At 32.6% G+C, this 20,618-nt stretch overlaps 2 protein-coding genes across 4 annotated transcripts in view; one reads left to right on the forward strand and one right to left on the reverse strand.

Moving 5' to 3' along the window:
* FANCL (FA complementation group L) overlaps positions 1 to 17,430 on the forward strand; it is a 56,500-nt gene extending 39,070 nt beyond the window's left edge. Inside the window, exons 8-14 of the mRNA XM_081068807.1 lie at positions 11,110 to 11,260; positions 13,569 to 13,652; positions 14,115 to 14,160; positions 14,240 to 14,321; positions 15,152 to 15,268; positions 16,495 to 16,566; positions 16,901 to 17,430. Coding sequence (XP_080924933.1) covers positions 11,110 to 11,260; positions 13,569 to 13,652; positions 14,115 to 14,160; positions 14,240 to 14,321; positions 15,152 to 15,268; positions 16,495 to 16,566; positions 16,901 to 16,936 — 588 coding nt within the window. The 3' untranslated portion in view covers positions 16,937 to 17,430. The remainder of the gene's footprint in view (positions 1 to 11,109; positions 11,261 to 13,568; positions 13,653 to 14,114; positions 14,161 to 14,239; positions 14,322 to 15,151; positions 15,269 to 16,494; positions 16,567 to 16,900) is intronic.
* The window catches only part of VRK2 (VRK serine/threonine kinase 2), a 202,089-nt gene that overhangs the window by 88,536 nt on the left and 92,935 nt on the right, over positions 1 to 20,618 (reverse strand). Inside the window, exon 13 of one of the 3 annotated variants that reach the window (XM_081068804.1) lies at positions 14,111 to 17,334. The exons of 1 other annotated variant lie outside the window; for it this stretch is intronic. In XM_081068804.1, the coding sequence (XP_080924930.1) occupies positions 16,990 to 17,334 (345 nt within the window). In that variant the 3' untranslated portion in view covers positions 14,111 to 16,989. Of the gene's footprint in view, positions 1 to 14,110; positions 17,335 to 20,618 lie in introns of those variants that run through there. One more of the 3 variants, XM_081068805.1, reaches the window with a different exon arrangement.

Genomic DNA, 20,618 nt, shown 5'->3' on the forward strand with positions numbered 1-20,618 from the left:
TATACTAGCTTTTTTTTCTGATAGTACTAGCTTTTAGACTAATATTCGTTTTACACATGTATTTGTCTCTTAAATAGTGTGGAAAACAAAATATGACATTTTAAACCAAAGTTAGAATAATTCTAGCTTTTAGACTACTAATTATTTTAAAAATTTATTAGTCTAAATCATGTAGAAAGCAAAAAGTTTAAAATCATTGTTAGAATAATAGTTTTTATAACTACTATGTGTTTACCTTTACTGAGACCTTTATTTCTTTATAGGGCTTTAAGTTACTAGTGTCCTTTCATTTCCCTTTAGCAAGACTCCCTTTAGCATTTCTCACAGGCCAGGTCTACTGGTAATGAATGCTTTCAGATTTTGTTTATCTAGGAATGTCTTCATTCCTCCCTCACTGATAGACAGTTTTGGTAGATATGGGCTTCTTGGTTGACAATGTTTTTTTCTTTTTTCTAGTACTTGGAATATGTCAACCACCACCTTGTGGCCTTTGAAGTTTCTGATGAGAAATTTATCAATAGTTTTATTGAGGATCGCTGTAATGTAATGAATCAATTCTTGCTGCTTTCAAGAGTCTCTTTGTCTTTTGAAAGTTTCATTTTATTGTGGTCTCAGTGTGGTCTCCTTGAGGTCATATTTCTTAGAGTTCGTTGAGCTTCTTGTATGTTCATATTCATGTCTTTCATCAAATTTGGGAATTTTTCAGTCATTTTTTTCTTCAAATATTCTCTCTGCCACTTTCGTTCTCTCTTCCTCTGGGACTCCACAATGCATATGCTTGTCTTCTTGATGGTATCCGTTGGTTCTTTAGGCTTGCTTTATTCAACTTTTTTCATTCTTTTCCTTAGATTCAATAATTTCCATGGTATTATCTCCAAGTTTGCAGATTCTTTCTTTTGCTTGCTCACATCTGCCTTTGAATTCCTTTAGTGTATTGTTCAGTTCCATTAGCATACTTTTCAACTCCCGAATTTGTTTTTGGTATCTTTTTAGGGTTTTTTTCTCTTTATTGATGTTTCTTTTTCGTTCATACATCCTTTTCTTGACTTTTTCCACATCTTTAATTTTTTAAAGTATATTTAAGACAGTTGTTTTAATTGTCAGACTCACTATCAGGTCTTTTTTCGGGACAGTTTCTGTTAATTTATTTTTTTTCCTTTGAATCAGGGCCATGCTTTCCTTTTTTAAAAATGTCTTATAATTCTTTTATTGTTGTTGAAAACTGGAAATTTTAACCAATACTGTAATAACTCTGCAAGTCAGATTCTTCCCTTTCCCTGGAGATGAAAGAACAAAATCTCCCTTATTTTTTGTTTATTTTATTATTGTTATAAGCTGTCTCTGTGCCAAGGATCAGCCTACAGTACAAGATTAAGGTCTTCTCTGGTGTTTTCTGAGCCTCTGCCGTTCTGCGGGCATACATAGACACTTCCAAATTTCACCTGTATATGCAGTTGCTTCTGAATGTTCTAGTCTTTAATGTTTGGCTCTCAAAAGGGGAAAAAGAGAACAATGAAGGGATAAATAAAAGTGCTGGATTTTTAAGTACCATGGAACTCACTTGAAGAGGGCGAGGGACTTGCAGCAGTGTGGGGAGATGCATTAACAATAGCCAAAAATCTCTGTCTGTCTCTCTGTGATCAGAAGCAGTGATCAGTGATCAGGACCCATATCCCTGATGTTTGCAGGACATGGTCCTTTTTGCCCGTCCTGGTTCCTATAAGCCATGTGCAAACTGTTCCCAGAGTGTGTGTAGGGCTGCCTGTCATGGTTCTGGGACTGGATGATGGGTAGTTCCTGCCAAGCTAAGATTGAAATTGTTATAAGCCTTCAGCGAACACTGTAGAGTTCCAAAATAGGTACATCGACTGTTTCTGTTAGTTTAGTTGTGTAGGTGAGGAGATAGACTCTTCACCATCTACCCAGAATCCTCTCCTAATTGGCTTCATTTTTATTAGTATTGTTATTTTTAATGGCCTACAATATAGCATAGCTAAGGATCAAATTGAAAGTGCTTATTTATTTTCAACATACACTTGACAGATGTTTCTTTCTTTAGTCTTTTTTACATTAGAGTTGCTACAATCATTCTGTAATGGCTATACATGAAGTGAATCTGTTTCATTTGACCTTGTGGACAAATGACTTATGACCCTTATGAAAAGGGACAAATGACCCTTTTCACATGACTTAAAAATAATGCCAAATCTTAAGTCATTACTGGTCAGTTATAGTCAAAATAAACTTAAGTATAAGAAGAAGTGAAACATTCTATATGGATTAACAGAATAGCATTTGATTAAATAGATTTAGCTATGAAAGTACCTACCAAGAGTTGAAAACATCAATTAAGCTTGCAAATAAGATCAAATAAACTGAATATGTAAGAGAGTTATCTCTTTAAAGATATCTGATTGGAAAATTATAATTAATATTAAAATTGAATTTCTTAAAAAGTTTAATCTCTTGATATTTTCTTATTCTATTGAAGCCTTTTGAATTCCTCAGAGATAAAGACAAAAATGATTATTAGAGGGTTTATCTTCAAGTATTATAGGAAAGTATAAAAGAAGAAATCAGAATGTAAAACAACTATTGTAAGTACCAGAAAATTATGCTATTAATTTAAGTGTCATCAGAGCACAAAAGATCACATTTCGAAACTGTGAGAAAATTATTAAAATACTGGAAATAATAGTACTTAAGATGAAGATATTCTACTCTAAGATCTGGTTAAGTGACTGACATTATTATATCACTTCAGGTATTATAAAAGTAACAAAATGCTTTTAAAGATAATAAGCATTACATTTTGAGATTGGCAGTGTTCACACTTTTCTGCTTAAGTGCTTTCCTAGTTTAACATAATTTAATAACAGTTATGGGAGAATAGCTAACATCTTAGTTCCCACATATACCTTTTCTCCTTCTCCAATATATACACATTTTACATGTCTCTCTCTATATATGTATAGAAGTGATAAAATTTCATTCTCTAAGTGGTGAGTTTATGAACAGTTACTCTTCTGTCTTTGTCCTTACTGTTAGAAGTGTTGCTATTTTGTAATCTTTTTTTAAAGCTTCTAATTGTTGAGAAGTACTGTAAAGAAGGTACTGTTATATAGATTCATTACTATCTGGAAATCAGAATGAGGGTTTTTTTGAACAGCTTTGTTCAGGTGTAATTGATATATAATAAGCTGAACATATTTAAAGTGTATGATTTGGTGAGTTTGGCAAATGTTTCCACCCATGAAATCATCTTCACAATCAAGATAATAAACATTTCCATCACACCCAAGTTTTTCTCCTTCCCCTTTGTAATCCCTCCTTTCTGTCCCTCTTGTCTGTCCCCCTGGTCCCCAGACAACTATTGATGTGCTTTCTAGAATTTTATATAATTCTATTTACTTTTCTTTGTCAGGTTTCTTTCCTCAGCATAATTAGAGATTCACCCATGTTGTAGCATGTAGTTCATTCTTTTTATGCTAAGTAGGACTCCATTGCATGGATATACCACATATTATCCATTTACCTGATGATGGACATACTGTGTTTCCCCAAAAATAAGACCTAGCCAGACAATCAGCTTGAATGCTGATTGTTTTGCTCTTTTGGAGCAAAAATTATATTGCATTACATTACATTATATAAGACCCAGTCTTATAGTAAAGTAAGTAAAATAAGACTGGGTCTTATATAATGTAATATAATGTAATATAATACTGGTCTTATTTTACTATAATACAAAACTGGGTCTTATATAATATAATAATAATAATAATAATAATAATAATAATAATAATAGAAGAAGAAGGAGGAGGAGGAGGAGGAGGAGGAGGAGGAGGAGGAGGAGGAGAAAAAGAAGAAGAAGAACAAGAAAAACAAGAAGAAGAAGAACAAGAAGAACAAGAAGAACAAAAACAAGAACAAGAACAATAGAAATCTTAGACCAGATCTTATATTAATTTTTGCTCCAAAAGATGCATTAGAGTTGATTGTCTGGCTAGGTCTTATTTTCGGGGAAACACGGTATCAGTTGTTTTCAAGATTTGGCTGTTACAAATAAACTGCTGTGAACATTATGTGGATGTCTTGTATGAATCATATGCTTTCATTTCTCTTCGGCAAATACCTAGGAGTGGAATGGCTGGATTGTATAGGAGGTGTATGTTTAACTTTTTAAGAAACTGCTAAACAGTTTCCAGAGTGGTTTTACATTTCCAACAGTAGTTTTTGAGAATTCCTCTTTCTTTATGTCCTTGCTGACATTTGGTATGGTCTTTCATTTTAGCCATTCTAAAAGGTATGTAGTCATAGCTCATTGTGATTTTAATTTGTATTTTCTTAATGCCCAGTGATGTTGAGCATATTTTCCTGTGCTTATTTGTCATCCATATAGCTTATTTGGTGAAGTGTCTGTGAATTTTTACCTAAAAACCTAAGTAAATTGAGATACATACTGTATTCATGGGTTAGAAGACTCTGTATTGTTAAGATGTCAGTTCTCTCCAAATTGATCTATAGAGTCAATGCATTCCCAGTCAAAATCCCAACAGATTTTAAGAAACTAAAATTCATATGGAAATGTAAAGGAGCTAGAATGGTAAAAAGACAAACAAACAAAAAAAAAACTATAAAAAACTGAAAAAGAAGAACAGAGTTTGAGGACTAATACCACTTCTTAGGTTATACTTGTATCTAGTTTCTTTGCAGAATGTAAAAAAAAAATTCTCGCCATTTCACTAATTGGTGCTAGCATGTTTTAAGAAGAGTTTAGATTTAAGCATACAAACAATTCATCATTATTTGTGTGGATATTGGTTATTGACATTGTGGAAACCAGACCACTGATTTCTTTCACTAAAGATACATCCTTTAGCCATGGAGCTTATAACAACTTCTTTATCGGACTCCCTATTTGCTGACTATGCTTCATAAGAAAATGTGACAGCTTTTAAGATTTTTAGAATAATGATACAGCCTAGTCTTCTGATGGTTTATTTTATTTGTTAAACATGAACAAGAATAACCAAGACCTTTCCCTGCTCGAATATTGGGGTGCTTGATTCATGCATGCCTTCTAATATAAAAAAATTGGCAAGCATTGCCAAAACATACTGACTGTGCTTCAGCATTATGAAACTAGTCAGGAAATATAATAAGCTTTGTAAAACGTTTTTTTTTGTAAGGTCTTGATTTGGTGACCTTTGACCAGACTTTCTAATGGTTCACGATCTCCAGGTTTGAATGCCAAGTTTATCACAATGAACAGACTTAAAAAATCTTTTCAGTTATCTCTTTAGAAATTTTCAGTGAATCAACGCAGGGATCCCACATACAGATCTTTTCACTGCGATGCCCGTATATAGAACAGTCCAGGAATTCTGATTTTAGTGCAGAGAATTTCATTAAGTGTCTTAGGTGAACCTAATATTGGATTGATCTCTTAATATCTTTATGCCTGTTCTTTTCAAGTGACATGAAGATGTCTGCTTTTTTCCTCAAGATTAACACATTCTTTTTATTCTTCTGACCTTTGCTTTTCACACAGGAAGATTGGACTCCATATCAGAGTGTATCTCCCCTGTTCAACTTAGCTCTTCCAATTTCCGGTGTTTGGTGTGTGCCTTTTTTTTCCTGTTACAGCCCTACCCTACATAAAAATAGACCACAAGGTAGATAGATAAAATAACCTGTTCTCGTTGGGATGCCTTCAGCATGGGCCCTTGCTGCAAATCTTTGGAGTACGCAGAATGTTTTACATTTTCGAACTTTCTCAGGCTTTCTTCTTCTTTATTATTTTTTGACATTTTAAGGACAAGAGTTGTTTTACATCCCGTTCTTTCCCCTCTCCCACCATAGCCAGGCTTAGTGGAGAAGCTTCTATATCATACTCTTGGTTTCTGGGATAATTTTATTTTACATAAGACATTTTTTTGCTTTTGGGACTCCAAACTTTGTGTTTCTTTATATTTCTTAATGGTAATTTCTGTTGTCTTCTCTAGTTTTTTTCTGTCTTCTGTCATTGTTCCTCTATTTCATTTCCTTTAATCATGGTGCTGTGTCTACTCATATGTGCAAAGAAAAAAAGGATGATATTTTCCTCTGATTAGTAAATAAACCAGTTGTAATGTTCTGGGTGTAATTTTGGATCTTCACCACATTTAAGGTATATAATTGCTTTGCTATTTCTGCTAGGAATTTCTGGTTCCAAACTTATTCCAAAAACTCAAAAGTTTTGGAACGCTGAAATGTTTACATGTATTTAAAAAAATAATAGTAGCTCTATAATGCATCTTTGACTTTTTCCTTAAATACATGGGGATATAAAACATAATCCAAATATTTTGATTCTGATATTTAGTTCATTTGATTAAAGAAGAAATAATTACTGTACATTAAACCATGAATTATTTATATTTAATGGATAAATATATAATTTGAATTATAAAATCTATTTATAAGTAAGAATTGGAAGTAAATGGGAGTACAGTATAGTAATCGACATCTTGGAAGGAAATATAGGTACTTTTAAGTGGACAGAATTACCTGCTTTATGGATTTTCAAAGAGTTATATTTAGAATTCTTGACTTTTAGAGGTGAAAGTCACCTTAGAAGTTTATCTAGTGTGCACCCATATTTATAAATGCAATGTTAAGTCTTCCAGAGGCTGAGTGTATCTTGGTTAATATCAGATACTTCATTACCATCAAGATTAGAGTTGTGTTCTTCTTGAGAACTGGGTGCTTTTGTCTTTGTATCAGAGATCCCAACATTGTCCTGACACATGGTTGAAATATTAGTTTCATTTAATTAAGTATATTTTTCACTATATTGTGCACATCATGAAATGAAAGGATGGCTAATAGACCATTTATGTCTATGTCTACATACAGTTTTATGATTTTACAAATAATATATGTTATTGTGGGAAATAGGAAAAGTACAAAGAAGAAAATAAAAAGGTTAATTTTTTTTAAGTTTATTAGGGTGATAATTGTTAGTAAAGTTACATAGATTTTAGGTGTACAATTCTGTAATACATCATCTGTATATATCACGTTGTGTGCTCACCACCCAGAGTCACTTCTCCTTCCATCACCATATATTTGATCCCCTTTACCCTCATCTACCAACCCCCTCCCCTCTCACCCTCTGGTGACCGCTAAACTATTGTCTGTGTATACGAGTTTTTGTTTGTTCATTGGTTTGTCTTGTTCTTTTGTTGTTTTCAGTTTTATATACCACATATCAGTGAAATAATATGGTTCTCTACTTTTTCTGTCTGACTTACTTCGTTTAGCATTATAATCTCAAGATCCATCTATGTTGTCACAAATGGTACTATTTCATTTTTTCTAATGGCTGAATAGTATTCTATTGTGTATATATACACAACTTCTTTATCCATTCATCTATCGAAGGACACTTTGGTTGTTTCCATGTCTTGGCCACTGTAAATAAAGCTGCAATGAACATTGGAGCACATATATCTTTACGGATAAATGTTTTCAGATTTTTTTGGTAGATACCCAGGAGAGGGATTGCTGGGTCATATGATAATTCTATTCTTAATTTTCTGAGGAACCTCCACACTGCCTTCCATAGCGGCTGCACCAGTCTGCATTCCCACCAACAGGGTATGAGGATTCCTTTTTCCCCACAGCCTCTCCAACACTTGTTACTATTTGTCTTGTTGATGATAGCCATTCTAATTGGTGTGAGGTGATATCTCATTGTGGTTTTTATTTACGTTTCTCTGATGATTAATGATGTTGAGCATTTTTTCATGTCTAGCCATCTGTGTGTCCTCTTTGGAAAAATGTCTATTCAAATCCTCTGCCTATTTTTTAGTCAGATTGTTTACTTTTTTGTTAAGTTGTATGAGTTCCTTATGTATTTTGGATATTAACCCATTATTGGTTGTATCATTGGTGGCTATCTTCTCCCATTCAGTAGATTTTCTTTTTGTTTTGTTGATCATTTCCTTTGCCATGCAAAATCTTTTTAGTTTGATGTAGTCCCATTTGTTTATTTTTTTTCTTTAGTTTCCCTTGCCTGAGGAGATATAGGTGAAAAAAAAAAATTGTAAGCAATGTCAGAGTTTACTGCCTATGTTTTCTTCTAGTACTTTTATGGTTTCGGGTCTTACATTTAAGTCTTTAATCCATTTTGAGTTTTTTCTTGTATGTGGTGTAAGACAGTGGTCTAGTTTCATTTTTTTTCGTGTATCTGTTTAGTTTTCCCAACACCACTTATTGAAAAGCTCTTTACCCCATTATATATTCTTACTGCCTTTGTCATAGATTAATTGATCATATAGGCATGGGATTATTTGGGGGCTATTATTCTGTTCCATTCATCTATGTATCTGCTTTTATGCCAGTTTCATGCCGTTATAGTTTGATACCAGTGGGTATAAAGTTTGTTTTGTTAGATGAATAAATTCTAGAGATCTAGTGTACAACATAGTGCTTATAGTTAACAGTACAGTATCGTGCACTTCAAAATTTGTTGAATAGAGGTCTCATGTTAAGTGTGCAAAAAAAAATGAAAAATCCAAAGGGACTCAAGGAAACTCTGGGACGTACTGGATATGTCTATTACTTTTATGGTGATGATGGTATCATGGGCATATGCATATGCCCAAACTCATCAGTTTGTACCATTAAATATATTCGGTTCTTTGTCTATCAATTATCCCTCAATAAGCCTATTAAAAAAAACCCAACATACTGTCTAGCAATTGAATTATTATGTATGCAGCTGATGATCAATGACTGTTTTATTATGAGCTACGAAATTATAGTGTCAGATTTGCAGAATAAATTCAGTGTAATTACAGTGTGAGTAATGAGTTTTAGGGGACTCTGACATAAGGAAGAAAATTGAGTTAGAAGGTTGTTTTAGTAGTCTAAGACTATGCTTACATTCCTGGCTTGGGCAACTGGGCAGGTGGTATCCCTTCACCAAGGGTGGGACGGAAACAGTAGGAGGGGGAAATTTCTCTGGGTAGACGATGAGATCAGCTTGGAGCAATCTGAATATGATGTATCTATTAGACAGATATATAGAAATCATCTATAGACAGATGGCTGAATAGTTCTCGAGTTCTCCATCTGACCTAAACAAATTTGGGGATCATCGTAGAGAAGATGGTTCCTAAAGCTTGGAGTAGTAAATATACCCATGGAAAGGATTTCTGTTTACTCTGTGTAAACATATCTATGTATACGTATTAAACAGTGTGAATTGCAAGCCACGATAAAGAACTGTGGTTTTAATCTCTAACAATAACATAAAACATAATTTACAAGCTACTTGTATATATCAAAAATAGAATGATGACGGTCATCAGTGATTATTTTTCTCTGTCATGTAGTTATAGTTAGTTCAGTTCACTTACACAGTGAACAGCATTTCAAACTTGTGTTGCTCTCATTAGGTAGTGGTATTCAAATAAAAAAACATCACTTTGAGAAGAATTGCACTTAAACTGTTTTATTGTAAACCAGGAAATTATAATATCAGATTTGCAGAATATAAAAATCAACTTAATTGCAATATAAATAATGGATTTTAGGTGAATATACCTAGATGGGGGAAAAGTTCAGTTAGGTTGTTTTGCATGGTTTTAAGAGGGATATGTTCTGGTTTACATTTTAGATAGGCTGCTCAGCAGTAAGGTAGTTGAAGTCAAAGATAGCAGGTCTGGATATGGAAACAAGAAATAGGGGATTTATTTTAATGGTATATAGGATAGAATTATCAAGAAGTATGGTAAAAATAGAATCAAGTCCTATGTTAACTTACTGAATTTATTAGGTGTAAGAGAGGAAATCTACGAGGATCACAACTGGTTTCTTGTTTGGGTATCTAAAGAATAGTGGTATATTTAGTGGAAGGAAATAAAGGCAGCCCATAGTAGAGAAAAACAAATTGGAAGTTTAGTTTTCTGATTTCTGGATTCTGACATCTAAACTTGTAGATAAGTATGGCATATTAGGAAAAAAACAGATATTCTACCTTCAATATTCTAAAAGGTTCTTTTCGGACATTGAGCTCTAGTTCCTACTGTTACATTTTTTTTCTGTGTATACAAGTTTAGAAGAGTTGAAAGTACCTTTGGAAAACAGCCATGAATTCATCGAAGTGTAAACCCTGATTGAAGTGATCAAGTGGGTTTTCCTTAAGTTCATAAGTACCAAACACATGTTTAAGGGAGTTCTTTCTTTTCATCTAACTCAGTGTATCATATTCTTGCATTGTTGGCATGCATCCATTATTTTGGATGAATACAGTTTGTAGTATTTTCAGTAACTTTTTATGCTATGCTTATTTGAAACAAAATCCTTAATTTAAAAAAATAGTTTAGTTTTGATTGCTTTTTATATAAAAATATTTAGTAAATATATCTCCTAAATATCTCACATTATTTTATGATAAACTTCTAATTTTATTTGAAAGAAAATATAAATTGATTTTTAAATTCAGTGATGGCCTTAATTCTTACCTTTTAGTGAAAGTGTATTTAACTCCTATAAAGGATTAATGTCTGAAATACTGAATTTTGGTATTGGCTAAAAGTTGAACATCGAAAGAAATCTTTGTAATTTGTTTAATTTTTAAAAGAGTAAAAGCTTTCATACTTTTTGCCTAATTAAGTCTGGAGTTATTTATTAATGTTTAAAACTAATCAACTCACAAATAGTACTGCATTTAACTTGACAACTACAACAGAATATTTCCACACTAAAATTGTAGCCACTATGCCCAATATATATTACACACATTAATAAAATTGTACATACGTATCTTCTTGTATTAGTAGTTACTTTGCCATATGTATAGTATAAAATTCATAGATATGGTTTTAGAAAAGCCATTCTTGAGAATGTGGTCTACTGACAATCCAGAAGGAATTCTTTTAATATTGATGGAGGTGATGAGATGTGAAGCAGGACGTGTTGACTCTTATTTACTAAAGTCTAGATTTAGATGAAACAGCTTAAAATTTCTAAATGGAGTTGTATTTTAAGTAACAGATTATCGGCTATTGACAGTGTTATATACAGTTCATTCATCTTTCCTCTATCTTTTCACAGAGCTCCATTGTGAACATTCATAGTCAGTTTTTGGCAGCATTGGAATCACTGAAGACCTTCTGGGATGTTATGGATGAAATCGATAAGAAGACTTGGGTACTTGAGCCAGAAAAACCTACACGGAGTGCGACAGCACGTAGAATTGCATTAGGTCAGGAAAAAGAGGATTAATGAGCTTTTTTGTTTTTTTCTTAGGTGTTTGATTATACTTTGTTATTACTTACGAGGATGAATCTAAAAATGACAATGGGATCTTAGCTAAGACTTTTCTGCATGAAGTCAGCTATTAAAACTTTGGGTTGAACAGTGGTTTCCTTCATTGCTCTGTATTTAAATGTAAATATTTCAGGTGAAAAGGGCAAGTACTGAGGTGTTTCATTATAAAAGGTGATGATCCAGTGGAAGCAGCATTCAGAGATTAGCACAGAAACAGTGAAGCAGGTTTTTTAAAACTTACTTAGGAAAAAGAACTATGTTAGAAATAATGAAGTCTTCATCTGTGAAACTAGAGAAGATTATTGTGAACAAATCTAGGTATATTTTCTGACAAAAAAAATGGAGGAGGATAAAGAACCTGAAGTGAGCCATGCATGCCATTGAAGAATAAACAAAAAGCACAAAATCATACTTGACTATATTTGAAGTATTTTCTTTATTATACTATATGAAATTAATGAATATGTTAATATAACCATAAATATCATCCTTTAAATATTACTAAATTCTATAAAATGATTGTTTTATGTATTTTCATTATGAGCAAGCAAAACAGTTTTTAAGTTCTGCCTCAAGATTTTAGATGTTTTGAACTATATTTGAGTTCACACTAAATGCTATAGGAGATGGTTAGTAGATGGTTAGAAGATACCTATTTACCTTTTTCCTCCCTTTTTCCTTGCTCAAGTAGATGTGTTGTTAAAAGTTATATATTACAAAGGGTATTTTGAAATTCTGGTGTGAATCGTATTCCAAGTAGTGAGCAATTTTAACAGTTTCCACCCAGACAAAACAGACTACCTGGGGGAAAAGAAGTGACGTGTTATTATGAGAAGAGGAAAGCATAACTGTGCAGCAGTTCTACAAATAGTATTATTACTCAGTTTGTTAAAGTCCAACAGTATTTAATGTGGAATAATTAACCAAATTTTGGTGCATTTGGGAACAAGTGTCTACTAAGAATAAAAACACTTTCTTCAAAGAAGTGTAGAACTTATTTTCATGGCTCCATTAAAGTAATTATTTCTATCAGGTTATAAATATACCTTTTATTATATTTCTCATTGTTCAACATAAAAAAGCCTGGTTTTTAATTCACTCGGTGTTTACCTTTTAACTTTATTAACTTTATTTACCTTTTAACTTTATTTTTTAACTTTATTTTTAATTTTTTTTTCACTTCAGGCATTGGTTTGCTTTTTTACGACCAAGATTTTAGCAAATTAATTGCAAGATTAGTTAATATAGCCATTGTTGTTCAGTGAAAGTACTTTCTGGAGTCACTAGCAGATGACTTTGCTAAAGGCTAATGTGGAATTTGTGTTAGTGGTAAAGAATGGTTTGGCAAATGAGATGATAAGTTAACTTTTTATATTTTTTCAATGAATGACTTGCAATCATTTATTTTACTTGATTACCTTTTTGCCCGATTGTAATAATTGTATTTATATTGTCGCCAATCTTAGCCAAAGGCTTATACTCTATCTAGTGTATAGAACTTATCAAGACATTTTTACCATAAAAATGAAATTTAAATTAACCTTAAATAACACTGTGCATCTTCAAAAATTAGTAAAATTTCTGAAATTTCTACTGTACTCTAAAACAATTAAAATTTATAAAGAATCTAGTGCTGAGTAGAAATAGTGTTTTCTTAGATTCTGCAAGCAAGGTTAGTTGTTGTTTTTGTTAGTACAGGAAGTTTCCAATTTAATAGGAATTGAACCCTTCCTTAACGTATAGTGGAAAACTTCACAAGAAGTGAAAGAATTATAAAAACTTTATAAAACCCAAATCTTAGGCATGCTTATTTTTACCATTCATTATATTTCTAGTCGTTTTATACTTTTGACCATAGTAGTTGTCTTACTTTTCAAAAATAATTTAGATCAGTATTTCTTAAATTTGTGGTTTATGGATTTTTTGTAGTAAAGATCTTTATCATTCTATAGAATTTTTTATTTAAACTTTAATGGAATTCTGACCAGGATTCCAATCTAAATTAAATTATGTTAATTTATGGATTGACTCTGTTTTTTGAAACTTTGGATCCCCAAATCTTTGGTTCATAATCATAATTTCAGAATTTGTTTATTATAATACAGTGAAATATTTATAAAAAAATTATGAAACATTTGGTTACTCTTGTGTATACAATGAAATAAGTACCCAGCCAGGTACGCCTTTATTTTCGTTTGATGAACTGTTCTACTTTTAAAAACTTTAATATGTTTTGATTCTAGGGAATAATGCTTCAATAAATATAGATGTAGACCCCAGACATCCTACTATGCTTCCAGACTGCTGCTTTCTTGGAGCTGACCATGGTGTGAGATCTCAGATTTAAATGTTGCAATAGAACTATAAAATCCTTGTTTACTACTGTTAAAGTATTAATCTAAAAATGTTAATGGTAATTATTTTAAATGAAAATGTCCCATCATTTTGAACTGTGTACTTTCGTTTTTTAAATATGTGATTTAGAATTTCTAATTAAGTATTTAAGAAATAAATTCTATAGTTAACAATACTGTATTCTATATTTGAAAGTTGCTAAGAGAGCAGATCTTAAGTTCTCATTACAAGGAAAAAAAAGCTAACATCCTGCAAGTTAGGATGCTAACTAAACTTGCAGTTATTATTTCTCAATATCGTTATGGTGTACACCTAAAACTAAGTGTTATATGTCAATTGAAAAAACTAAAATTCTGTTCCAAATCTGGTTTTACAAAATGAGAACAGCAAACACTAAATTATTAACTTTTTTTTTTTTTTTTAAATTTCTGAAGTGGTGAAACCCCTGGGAATTAAGCTGAGCAGAAACATACATTTGTGGTAGGTAACTTTGCAATAGAATTGTTACTTTTCTATGATTTACCAAATTTAATAACAAATTTTTTTTTCATGCTTTCAGGGATCCAGAAAATAGTCTGTTACAAAATTTGAAAGATGTTTTAGAAATTGATTTTCCAGCTCGTGCTATCCTGGAAAAATCTGTAAGTTTTTTCAGTACTTGATATTCTAAACAGCATTGCAAGTTAAATGTTCTTTTAAGTACAGAGAAAAATGAGGCTGAAAGTGAGGAAATTGGAAGAATATTATAACAGACGTCTGAACTGCAAGCAACAGTTGCATCAAAGAACTTGTTAACCTTTGATTGGTGGTTATAAGTGTATTTTTTTCATGGTCTTCATAGCCGTAAAGTGATTAATGACAGATCTTTATTATTAAAACTAGGGTAAAGGTCCAAAGTAGCTAATGAGACTTGGATTTTATATAGTATCTGCATATGGATGATTGAAATAAAGTTCTAATTAGCTAGATGTAAGTGTTCGTGAAGGATGGCAGTGTGATTTTGAGAAACTGAATAGATATCATGACAATGGAAAATTAATAAACTTAGGATTGATTTTTGACAAAGCTGCTAAGGTATAGACTATTAAAATGGTGGGGATGTTTGTTTTCTCCCCTTTAGTTACAGAATTCTGAAGTTTACTTAATAATCACTAGCTAATATCGGTTCCTATCTGTACATACTACAATGGCATTAACTGATGTACACTATGGGAACATTTACTTTAGCCTAAATATCTTGTGAGCCAAAAATAGAATTTTTTTTGCATATCTGAGTGTATAATTTATTGGATGAAAGAGGAAGCACTCTCATATAAATAGCTTTTAAGTGTTAAATAGTAATGTATTTTCTGTATAGCAATCCAGTATCTGTATTTTAAAAATTTAATATTGTCACTACTACATGATTCATTCTTTCTTATCCCATCTTGTATGTTTTAAACACACATTCTTATAAATGTCTCTTTTGAAGGATTTTTCTATGGATTGTGGAATTTGTTATGCCTACCAGCTTGATGGTGCCATTCCTGATCAAGTGTGTGATAATCCCCAGTGTGGACAGCCTTTCCATCAAATATGCTTATATGAGGTACGCGTAAAATAAAAGTAACAGCAGCCGGACTTTTTCCAGCTAACACGGCATAGAAAGTATGTGTATGTGAAATATTTAGTCTAAAATCTGTTTCAGTATGATCTTTTGCCAGTAGCTTCTATATTACCAGTTCATTCCAGATGTCCGCATGCTTCATTTCTTTATCACCGTTTCACAGGAGTGAAGAAATGTCCCAAAGTAACCAAGAAGGGGGAAATGTATCCATGACCATACACTCATGGACTCCTTATTGACACATACACTGGAATCTTTCAGTAAATACCTCATGTAACCACATGCAAACTGTAGACTCATCTAGGTGGGAGTAGTGGTGGCAATAAAGTGAAAGGGAACTAGCACTGTGGAGTGTATTACTTTTCAGGCTTGACTTTAGAATAAATGTAATAATCCCACTTTTGGTCTTGAGAAGAACACATTTTGTGGTCTGAATATCTCACAGCGCTCTTAGTCAATGACATTTTATTTACTATTTGTGAAATCTGCTTTCACTCCTGCCTGAGGTCAGTTTGCTCTCTGTAGCATTCATCTTAGGGCATAGTTGACATGATAAACTGTGTTTCTATATACAAAACACCTTAGAGTCGTCAAGTTCTTTCCATTTTCAAAGACTTCCTTAATATCACCACCTGATTTTTGTGATTAGACATAGTCGTTGGTGCTATCTGCACTTTAACAAGGGAGGTCTGAGGGAGATATGTCTGTCAGGCAGTCACCTTATAGAATCGTAAAATAACAGGCCTTAATTATAGAAATACTCTTAAGTGAACATGTGCTTTCTTTGGTCATAATATTTAATTTTTAAAAATGAACTGCCTCCGTCAGTCACAAGGCACTTATAATTAATGGTTGAAAATGAACCCAGTACTGGTGATTGAGAACTAAAATTTCAAGAGCCTATGGTATCTTTTACAGCAAAAGTTCTTCATTTGTGATGGATGGATTCAGGTAGGTCTGAACCCTGTAGACATGTATGCATTGTTTTGGGGGTAGAAAAGGTGAATGATTTTCATCAAATTCTTACAAGGGCCCCTAATGTGAAGTCCATGCTGGTTTCCCCTTGTTATTCAGCATATCTGTAGTCAAGGAAATTAAGAAGGTAAATCTTCTAGAATACAAATATAATGTACTCAAAAAGAAAATGATTTTTGGAGTATCTGTAATCATGTTAACGCTGCTCCCTTTCTTCTTTTTAAAATCCTTAGTGGTTGAGAGGACTACTGACTAGTAGACAGAGTTTTAACGTCATGTTCGGTGAATGTCCATATTGTAGTAAGGTAAGCAAATTATTAATCACATTCATAAAATGTCCTTAGCTTTTTAATCGTGTTTTAGAAGTTATATATCTACATAGTATATCAGCTTATCTAAAAATTTTGAGATCTATTATTTTATGTATTAAAGAACAGAAGAAAAGTTTCTATAAGATAACTGTTGGTATCAATAACATTTTAATTTTCAATAACATTTTAATTTTCAAACTGCTTCTGATAAAAAAAAATTTAACCATTTAGAACAACTTCTTTTTCAGATTTGCTAGGTGATCTGAAACTTTTTTTTTAGAATGTTCACAAACTTAACTTTGTTTAAAATGTATTCTCTTTTAATAAGCCAATTACCTTGAAAATGTCTGGGAGGAAGCCCTGAAATAAGAATGTTACACTGAGAACTGGAAACTTAAAGGATTTTGTTTGATACCTTCAGAGAAAATATAAAGCAAGACATACTATCACCAAAAGAAAAAGAATGGTGAAGCCATAATAATACACATCTGCCTTTGTCTCTTCACTAAGAGTAAACTGGGAAATTGCACGCCACAGTCCTGTAGAACTTTCTAAGTCTGTGACTTCCATAGCAGTCGTAGAAGTGCTTGTATACCAAGATGGACATCTTGACTTGTTGAATGTGTCTGGACTGGTAAAATCTTGATGGGGTTCATAAAATGATTTTGGGAACTGTATATAGCTGTATATTTGTGGAGAACTTTTTACTTCATTCAAAAACTCTTGAGACTCACAATATTTTTGTCTTCTCCTTGTGCTTTTCTATGGGAAAATACATACATAGTGTATTAGATTTGTTATCCAAATATTTACTTTGTGTACTCTGTAAGAATGCTAAATAAAGTTTTCATGTTTTTATTTTTCGGTCCTGGATTTTAGAAGTTTATATTAGGTTGGTGCAAAGTAATTGCAATTTTTTAACCTTGGTTTTTGCAATTTTTTTTATCCTTTTAAGCCGCAATTACTCTTGCACAAACCTAATAGTTAACCAGCATCAGATAGTCAAATCTGGTTAACTTGATTAGTTCTTTTAACCCAATAAGTGAGCCACCTCAATTTATAATCCGAAAATAAGACAGAATATGAAAACTGAATTTTCTTGGCAAGACAGAAAAACAGATTCAATCATAATTAGAAAGCTTTTTGGTCATTAATACAGTGATACTTGGGGGACAAGATGGCTACACGCCCACTGGGTGGCATAGGCTGGTAGCCAGCCTTCTCCCTGTGCTGTGGAGGTTGACATCTTCCAATAACACCACAAGAAGACAGCTGGTTAAAAAAATTCTTATTTGTCCAGAAAGTTGATCTAGGAAAAGAAGCTCACACTTATCTCCTAGCCAAAAAAGGAAACAGGCAGTCTGTACAAATTCAAGTTCTACCAGTGTTAAACCAGAATGCCTAGAACCACACAAGAAAATTTGCCAAGTGATGTGGCCAAAGATAAACATTACCCTTGTACTTTGGTAGGGACATGGAACATGGTATTGCAAGCAGGATCAGGCTATCCAGCCATCATGAATAAACTCTGAGAAATCAGGAATTTGTGGCATCCCATAAGACAAGAAGCAACATGCTTCTCTAGTAAGAATCAGCTGCTGTTAAGAGTTTAGTTTCTGGAATGATCCTGTCTCACAGTCAGGACCTAATAAATATGAATTCAGATCTTAGCAACTCTGACCAGGAGCTATGATTGTATGGGACAATTACTGTTTAAGTAGCAAAATACCAATTTTCCCCCAAACTGATCTACAGATTCAATACAGTCCCAATCAAAATCCCAGCAGGTTTTGGAAATGCAAAAGACCCAAAATAGCTAAAACAACCTTGAAAAAGAACAATGTTTGAAACACACTTCTCAATTTCAAAACTGACTATAAAACCAGAGTAATCAAGACAGTATGGTACTGGCATAAGGACAGGCATACAGATCAATGGAACACAATTAAAAGTCCAGAAATTCACATAGGTTTCCAACACACGTATCAAGGCAATTCAGTGGGGACAGATCATCTCTTTGCAAGGATATCCAGCTGTCTCAGAATCTCTGTTAGAGATGAATTTGGACCACTACCCCATATTATATATAAATAATCGACCAAAAATGAATTGTAGACTTAAATACAAGAGCTGGAATATAAAACTTTTAGAATAAATATAGGAAGGAGAAAATCCTTGTGACCTAGGGTTAGGCAGAGTTCATAGATATACCACCAAAATCAAGAACCCCAAATTAAAAAATTGATAAGTTATAATTCATCAAAATTTAAAACTTTTGTAATTTAACGTACATTCCTTAAAAGTTAAAATGCAAGCCACAGACTGGGAGAACATTTTGCAAGTCATATATCTAGTAAAGGACTTGTATCCAGAATATATAAATAACACTTCCAACTCAATGAGCAATTAAAAAAATGAGCCAAGGACTTGAATAGACAATTCTCCAAAGATATACAAATGACCAAAAAGTTTTTGAAAAGATGCTCAGCATCACTAATAGTAAGAGAAATGTAAAATCAAAACAACAGTGAGATGTTATCGTATACCCTTTAGGAGGGCCATTATCAAAAGAACAGAAAATAACAAGTTTGGTGAAGATAGAGAAATTGGAACCTTCGTATACTGCTGGTAGGAATGTAAAATGCTGCAGTCATTATGGAAAACACTACAGAGATTCCTCAAAACATTAAAAATAGAATTACGATATGATCCAGCAATCCCACTTTTGGGCATATATTCAGAAGAACTGAAAGCATCTTGAAGACATATTTGTATGCCCATGTTCATCACAGCATTATTCACAGTAGCACTCTTCAAATAGCACCCCTTTCCCATAAAAATCACTGTCAGGATGCAGGACGTTAGCTGAGAAATGACTTCTACATGAGGTATATAAAACAAAAGAGATGTCTTGAAGGTTTTTAGCTTTTCTATTAAAAATAAGTTACTGAGAGAGAACTTTTTAGAGCTAACAGAGTCATACTAATGCACTTTTCTAGAGTTTATCAGCTCAATTTGCTAAAGGCAAAACAAGTGAATAGTTGTTTCCTTGGGCCCATGAAACACTCTTCTTCTACAAAGAGAAAGAAATCTGAACATCACTGGAAAGCTAACAAACAGCATTTATATATAACTTACATGTGGAAGTGGATGATATCCCCACCTATGTAAAAAAGTCAAGCTATTGAAATTTCAAGACAGAAATATCTGTGTAACCTATATATCTAGTCTAAGAATTTAACCAACAGTTGTTTTCACTTTACTGAGAGGTCTGAGTGGGATAGTCTATGGCATGGTTTAGAAAAGTGTGTTACAGATGTAAAACTCATTATTTGCAGATGAATGATGCTACATATAGAAAAGCTTCAAGATTCCATCAAAAAACTGTTAGAACTGATAAATGAATTTTAATATTCAGAAATTGGTTGCATTTTTATATACCAATAACAAACTCAGAACAATCCCATTTACAGTTGCAGCAAACAAACAAACAAAAACCTAGGGAATACATTTAACCAAGGAGGTAAAAGAACTGTACTTGGAAAATTATAAGACATTGAAGAAAGAAACTGAAGATACAAATAAATGGAAGCATATACCATACCATACTCATGAATAGGAAGAATTAACATCCATTAAAATGTGCATATTACCCAAAGCAATCTATATATTCAGTGTAATCCTTATCAAAATACAGTACTAATGGCATTTTTTCATAGAAGTAGAACAAATAATCCTAAAATCTATATGGAACCACAAAAGACCATGGATAGCCAAAGCAATCTTGAGAAAAAAGAACAAAGTTGGAAGTATCACTCATAACTCATGTTAAAGTATGCTACAAGGCTACAGTAATTAAAATAGCATGGTACTGGAATCAAAACAGATTATAGATCAATAGAACAGAATAGATAGCTCAGAAATAAACCCACGCCTATGGTCAATTATGATGAAGAATGCAAGAATACCCAATGTAAAGACAGTCTATTCAATAAATGGTTTTGGGAAAACTGGGCAGTTACATGCAAAAAAAAAAAAAAAGAAAG

The sequence above is a fragment of the Rhinolophus hipposideros genome (assembly GCF_964194185.1).
Source record: "Rhinolophus hipposideros genome assembly, chromosome: 12".
NCBI lineage: Eukaryota > Metazoa > Chordata > Mammalia > Chiroptera > Rhinolophidae > Rhinolophus > Rhinolophus hipposideros.